The sequence below is a fragment of the Heterocephalus glaber genome, unplaced genomic scaffold (genome assembly GCF_053883595.1).
Source record: "Heterocephalus glaber isolate CG9 unplaced genomic scaffold, H.glaber_assembly_v1.0 deba00001531, whole genome shotgun sequence".
Lineage (NCBI taxonomy): Eukaryota > Metazoa > Chordata > Mammalia > Rodentia > Bathyergidae > Heterocephalus > Heterocephalus glaber.
Window position 1 is genome coordinate 1,967,981 of NW_028258329.1, and position 7,542 is coordinate 1,975,522.

Genomic DNA, 7,542 nt, shown 5'->3' on the forward strand with positions numbered 1-7,542 from the left:
TACTGGTGCTACTTACTGTAAATTAATTTATATTTGTTGGCACATCATTTTATAGTCATATTATCAGCAATATTTCTGATAAGCATTAAAGAGCACAGACTTTTAAATCTCTAAAACCAGGTTTGAATATTTCTTCCACCTTAGATTAAGTTAATTGTCAGTGTCTTCAGTTCTGTCCAACTGTTGTGAAAAGATTTAGCTAAATGAACTACAAGGGTTAGTTACCTAAAACAGTACTGGTGTGTACTGATAACTCAGTATTGTTATCATCGTCCTCATCCTCATCGCATTAGCGTTAATTTACAGAATAAAGATTTAATTCTTGGTAGTTGCACAGCAAAAGGTTTATCTTTATGACTTGCTTTAATGTATAATCTTCATTGCAAACCATCTCAACTTTATATACCATCTAAAAGTAGGAGCATTTAATATGAATCATATTTCCCATCACTTACTATTTTCCTGTTTTTCCCCTTTCTCTCTATTTAGGTTACCTACATCTCATACTTGCTTTAATGTCCTTTTACTTCCGGAATATTCAAGCAAAGAAAAACTTAAAGAGAGATTGTTGAAGGCCATCACATATGCCAAAGGATTTGGCATGCTGTAAAACAAAACAAACAAAAAAAGGAAGAAAAAAAGGAAAATTTTAAAATGTAGTAACTATAACAAGAGGGGTAAATTTGGTGGTGATGGTGTCCCAGTACAAAAGGCTGTGAGCGTGAACACAGTGGCCATCTGTGTCTGTGCCTCCCTTCTTTATCGGGGACGCGTGGGCTGGAACAGCAGATTTCAGCAGCATATATGAACAAATCCTTTATTATTATTATAATTATTTTTTCGCGTGAAAGTGTTACATATTCTTTCACTTGTATGTACAGAGAGGTTTTTCTGAATATTTATTTTAAGGGTTAAATCACTTTTGCTTGTGTTTATTACTGCTTGAGGTTGAGCCTTTTTGAGTATTTAAAATATATATACCAACAAAACTACTCTCCCAAGGACAACATTGCCGCCATTTGTAGACCATGTAACCTTCAAGTATGTGCTATTTTTTTAAAATCCCTGTATCTAACTCAAATCAGGAACTTTTTTTTTTTTTTTTTATAAACAGTTTGCTTTTTAAACTTGAAGTCTTGGAAACAGTGCGATGCAAGTACTGCTGTTCTAGTCCCTAAAGAGTTTTCTGTGCAGAATCTTGCGAATCAATAAAGATGGAAGGGAGAACTTGGAATATTTTAACTGCACCTCTCAGAACTTTACTTTAGTAACAGCACAACAAATTAAAAACAACTCATGCCACAGTATGTCATTTTCGTGTGTCCTGCAATGAACTGTTTCAGTAGCCAGTCCTCTTTCTTAATATGTGAAAGGACAGGGATTTTTTGTTGTTGTTGTTGTCGTTGTTCTTGTTCTTGTTGTTCTAAGTTTACTGGGGAAAGTGCATTTGGCCAAATGATGTGGTAGTCAAGCCTATTGCAACAGTTAGGAAGTTTGTTGTTTATTATAAACAAAAAGCATGTGAAAGTGCACTTAAAATAAGCTTTTTATTAATTACCTAGATTTTAAATAGACAATCCAAGGTCTCCCCTTTGTTTTGCCATCATCTTGTTTAATCAGCTCTTTCTCAGACACATGATCAGTGTTGCAGCATAATAGAAAGGATGGCTACTGTGCCTTGTGTTACTTAGGCATACAGTGAGCAGACCTGGAAATGAAGAATGGATCTATTACTCTTAAGAAAACATTGTATGGCCCAAAAGTTAAATTTGACTACAAAAAATGTTAAAGATGACTTTCATATACCACAGAAAAGTACAAATAGGTGAAAATTACTGGATATTTAAAGTAGTAGTTTCCCCTTTCCTAGTCTTCTTTGTCTGTGATGTTAATTTCTTCTGATGCATTATAAAATAGATGGATTATGTATTTTTAACTAAGAAGAGACATATTGATATATCATTTTACTACAAGCTACAGTTTAATGTGCTGAGCTTGTTCCTCGATTATTGTTTTAACTGATACAGATCAATCTGATGATTTGTTTCAAATTGGCAGGAAAAAACATACCTTTCAAATCATTGGAGGGGTAAAAGGATGTCTTTCAGGATTCTCTTAATTCTTTTAGTAATTAAGACAGAACTGTTTTGTAGTGTAATGCTGAATAAAACTGGCATTTTTCCACCATGATTTAAAGGGAAAATACACCGCTTTTCATAGTGTGATAAGGTAACACAGGGTCGTCCTGGGCCAGCTTTTCAAATGCTGTTTTGTACACTACCTTGCCGCAAAGGACCCTCTTTTGATTGTAGTCATCGAAAGGGCCTCTCACCCACTGTGCTTCTATGAATTAAGAAAGTGAGAAGAGGAAACAAAATGCTCTGGGGACATTTTATGTAATAAATTCATAAAAAAAGTTTGTGCTCTTCACTTCTCAAGTTTTATTGTCACTACAGTGTTGAAGTTCGATAATTTGTATGTGTGTAAAGTTTTAAATGATAATTGAGTACAGGTACAGAATTCTGATTGAATAGACCTAACAAAGTAAAAACCTATTAAAAATGTCTAAGAGAAAATCTTTGCACAGACGAGCTGCTCTTGCTTGCTTAGTAGTCAGTTATTCTGGGCATGTTATCGCTTCTGTCACCACTGCCTTCCCACTGTTGACTGCAGTGTCACAGGAACGAGCAGTAGTACCCTAAGAGGAAAACAGAAACTTCAACTAATAGCTACTCCCTCTGATCCATATGTTAAGTTGTAAAAGTATTTTTTTGGCTAGTCTTTCAAATATTTTTATTTTCTTTGGTTCAAAATTTCTAGGAAGCTCCCTAGGGAAAAATATTAAACTATAAATTAATTTGCTTTCTATGTAAAATGTAAGCCTTCCTTTACCCTGTAGTATTATAAAACATTTCAGACATAAAGTTTGAAAGCAGCCAAACTTTTCTGGACCCTTGTAGCTCCAGCACATGAGTTGTGTTTCCTAATACTGTATAATACTTTCCTGGATTGTGGTTAATTATGTGATAAAATCCAAGTATGTCTCAAACTCCTCTGCAGGAAGCTACATATCGAAAGGAAACTTGAAAAGGGGCTTCAAACAGAAAACTTGCTAATGTTATTCATTGCCCATTGGCACAGGCAGATTATTAAAAAGGACAAATAAGTATAATTGGGCATTATCTGTCCTTGTTCCCTAAAGGCTGTTAGGACATTTTAAGGCTTGCGGATTTTTCTCAAGTATGCTTGCAAGTTGTCAGTGGAAGCAGCTCTCCCAGTGTTATTCTCTCTGTGATCTTGATCCCTACCTAGGTACCGCACATTTTTCAATCAGTAAAGTAGCAAGCCACAGCTTCCACTCCCATTCCTTTTATCTACAATATTAGTGTGTAAAGAATTGCCTTGTCTGGGGAGGAGTGTGTGTGTAAGTGTAGAGACCCAAGCCTTTTCTCCCTTTCCTGTTCAGGTTAGTGGATTGACATCAGCAGTCACTGCAAGATTTTGATGCAGGTGTGGGCTGGATTTCACTGTGCAAGGCTGCCAATCCAGTGCTGTACACTGAAAATGCATTGCTCAAGGATACTTATAACCTCCTAATTGCCAAAATCAAGAACTCTTGTCTTTAAACCTTTACCATACCCAGAACTGGGCTGCTGCTTCTCTCCTCTTTCTGTCCCAGCGCATCCAGATCAGCCTGAGTGGACACTCCTCCAGCTCTGCTTAAAGCTCTTAGCTGTACCTGCCCAGTTCTCTGTGGTCAACCTCGATCACTCCCAGAGACCCTTCTGCTCAGGCCTCTCTGCAGGATGCCTTTCTAGTAACTCAGTGTCAGTACGGCTAAAAATTACATTTTTAATCTTGGCCTCTTTATTTTCTCGAATGTGCCACCTTTACCCCAAGTCATTGAAATCTCATCCTTTGTCACAAGTTGTTGGTTTCTCTCAAGTTTTTTCCATTGTTCGCTCTGAGTAGCTACCCAGTGTACCTTCTTGGCTCTGACCACCCGTTTCATTCTGCTGAAACATAATTTTGCTAGTTTTAATGTACTCTGTATAAAGACTTGTTCTTTGCTGAATAAATCTGCCGAGTCTGGCCTTCAAGACCCTCTGTAGACGGAGCTCCACCCACCTGTCCAGTTGCCCTGTTGGTTGTAGGCACCTGTCCCTACATGCCACATCTTCACTCGCCATGCTTCATTACTTTATATTTCTCAAATACCCTTGAAGGCCAATTTTTAAAGCACTTGAGTCGTGAGGACCGTCGAGCCCCAAAGGGTCTACACAGCAGCTTCCCAGCCGGTGGCACAGCATGGTGGGCGCATCTCTTACTTGGGTTGAAATTCTTACAGATTGTCTTGGATTGCTCTTGATAGGATTCTCCACTTCTCTGCAGTTTATTTTGGAGCTTCTCTCTCTTTAATAACCATGGTCAGAAGTATAAACAACTTCATGGTGAAGATAGTCTGGTTTTGACTTTGGCAAAGTTTTAGCTCCATCTTTTCACCAGCTTGACAGTATCAGTACTTAAATGACAAAAAATAACCCAGCATGCAGAATGTTTAATGAACCATGTTTATTTTTCTTTCCATTAAACATCACCTCCTGTCCCCTTCATTCCTTCCTCCCCAAAGTTCTCTTTTTGAATTTTAGTGGTTAAGTATTTTCTCCTCAGAGAGGAGATGCCTTGGAATTAATTGCTGTGTCATTTCAGCATATGGAAAGGGATTAGCAAGACGGATGAAAGGGCCTAAGGCCTTGGAAAGTAAGTTTTTTTGTGTGCCAACTTTCCCAACCTGACCTTCTAGTGTGCTCACGCAACCAGTAGCCTCTACAAGCATGTTCTCTGTGGCCACACACTTTCCCTTCATCTCAATGTAGATGGGAGCTGGAATCGTACACCATTCTGCCTTTAGCCAGCCACATACATGGATCAAGGAGCAATGCTCAGCTGAACACTGCTTTGTGCACTTTCTAGGTTGACCTCCTTTAGATTCTAAAGAGAACTTGCTTCTGGAGCAGATACAGTCCCTTCTGTACATGATCTTGCATCCTATAGAATAGGTCACTGTGACTCAAGAAGGTGCCTTGCCCAAAATCACACAGCCATGCCCGTCTAAAATTGCCATCTTCCTGTCATAAATAATTACACTGCTTGTCTTCCAGTCCCCCTAGAAACCACGGAAAACGGATGGGCAGTGTCTAAGAAACAACACCGTGGTTGAGGGTGCGGTCCTCAGTCAGATGTGGCCCTGCCTTCCTTGGCTTGGTTTATACCCAATCCTACCTTAGCACTGCTTGTCAGGATTCATTGTAATTGAGATGCAAATACTTAATATCTTGCAAGACATCCTGAGAGACAAATGGGTTCTCCCAAAATTTGCCAGTGAAATTGGAGAAAGTACTGAGAAATTGGAAATGTTTGTAGTGGAGATTTACTGTGCAAGTGTAATCCACCTCATCCACCTGAAAATGGAAGAGATGTGCTTTCCCTCGTCTTTAAGATATAATTCACGTACCATAAAATTCATCCTTTTTAAATTGTAAAATCTGTGATTCTTAGTATACCCGAAATTGTGCATTTGTCCTCATTATAAAATTTCAGAGCATTTTCATCCTTGTAAAAAGAAATTCTGTACTCATTAGGAGTGACTGCCTATTCTTAACTCCCAGCCTCTGGCAACCACTCTCTACTTTCTGCCTATGGATTTGCCTTTTTTAGACATTTTATTTCAATGAAACCATACAATATGTGGCCTTTTGTGTCCTTCCCTTGCTCCTTTAGAGTAATGTTTTCAAAGTGCATTCACCTTGTAGCATGTATTGGTACTTGGTTTCTTTTTGTGGCTGAATAATGACATTGTATTGAAGTACTGTACTTTTTTATTTATCCATTCAGTTGATGGATACTTGTGTTGTTTCTGCTTCTTGGCTATTATGAATACAACTATGAACGTTTGTGTACAAGTTTTTATGTGGACCTAAGTTTTCATTTCTCTTGGTTGTATCTTCTAAGCATCTATGTTATCCTTTGGTTCTCACATTTAGGTCTTTGATCCATTTTTGTATGTTGTACACTTTAGGGTCCGGTTTCATTCTTTGGTATATGGACATCCAGTTGCATAGACATCTGTTATTGAAAACATGAGTGGTCTTGACACACTTGTCAAAAACAATTGACCATAAGTTTAAGACTTTATTTTTGAACTTTTAACTTTATTCCATTGTTCCATATGTCTATCCTTATGCCAATACCACACTGTCTTGATTACTGTAGCTTTGTAGTAAGTTTTCAATTTAGAATGTGTGGGTCCTCCAACTTTGTTTTACTTCCAGATCATTTTCTCTACTCTGGGTCCCTTGCGTCCCACATGAATTTTAGAATCAATTTGTTAATTCCTGCAAATAAACACCTGGGATTTTGATAGTGATTGTGTTGAATCTATAGATTAGTTTGAGGAATGTTGCTATTTTAACAGTATTAAATTTTTCCAGCCATGAACATGGAGTGTCCATTTGTTTAGGCTTTTAGTTTCTTTCAGTGATGTTTTGTAGATTTCAGTGTACAAGTCTTGACCTCTTTGGTTAACTTTTTCACAAGTGTTTCATTCTTTTTGATGCTATTACAAACAAAATTGTTTTATAATTTTCATTTTTCGATTATTCATTGTTAGTGTAGAAATACAATTGATTTTTGTGTATTGAGCTTGTATACTGTTGCTATTCTGAACTCATTATTAGATTTTTTTTATTCCTTAGTATTTTCTGTTTACAAGGTCTTGCATCTGTGAATAGAAATACTTTTGACTTCTTTTCCAATCTGGATTCTTTTTTTATTTCATTTTCTTGCCTAAGTGCCCTGGCTAGCACCACCAGTGCAGTATTGACAATAAGTGGCAAGAGTGGACATCTTTCCTTGTTCCTGATTTTAGAGGGAAAGCATTCAGTCTTTCACCATTAAGTATGATGTTAGCTGTGGGTTTTTCATAGATGCTTCAAGTTGAAGAAATTCCCATCTATTTCTAGTTTGTTGAGAGTATTTTTATCAAAAAGGGTATTGGACTTTGTCAAATGCTTCTTCTGTATCTATTAATGTTGTCATGTAGTTTTTGTCCTTTATTCTGTTGATATGTTGTATTTACATTGATGGATTTTTTTTTTTTTTTTTTTTTTTTTTTGTATATTGAATCAACTTTGCATTCCTGGAATAATCCCTCTTGTCTGTGCTACATAAACCATTTTCTATGCTGCTGGATTTGGTTTGCTAGTATTTTGTTTAGAATATTTGCATCTGTATTCATAAAGGATACTGGTCTTTGTCTGGATATGATATCAGGGTAAAACTGGTCTCAGAATGAGTTGGCCAGTTCCCCTGTTTTTAAACCCAACAAAGTATGTTTCAAATGAACTACTTTGAGTCCTTGACCTGTAACCTTAAGCTATTGGGAATATAGGGGTGACACTTGACCCTGGAAAGGGTCACAAGGTAAGCCATGCCTGAAGTAACTATAGCAACTGAATAAAGGTGGGGTCAGGGCCACACATG

The 7,542-nt window shown here is 37.3% G+C and overlaps 1 protein-coding gene across 9 annotated transcripts in view; it reads left to right on the forward strand.

Annotated features, from left to right (window-relative positions):
• Positions 1 to 7,251, forward strand: part of Ube3a (ubiquitin protein ligase E3A) — a 94,366-nt gene extending 87,115 nt beyond the window's left edge. For all 9 annotated transcript variants that reach the window (XM_021250170.2, XM_013068293.3, XM_004872177.3 and 6 more), the window contains one exon: positions 490 to 7,251. In XM_021250170.2, coding sequence (XP_021105829.1) covers positions 490 to 610 — 121 coding nt within the window. In that variant the 3' untranslated portion in view covers positions 611 to 7,251. The remainder of the gene's footprint in view (positions 1 to 489) is intronic.
• The last annotated feature ends 291 nt before the right edge of the window (positions 7,252 to 7,542 follow it).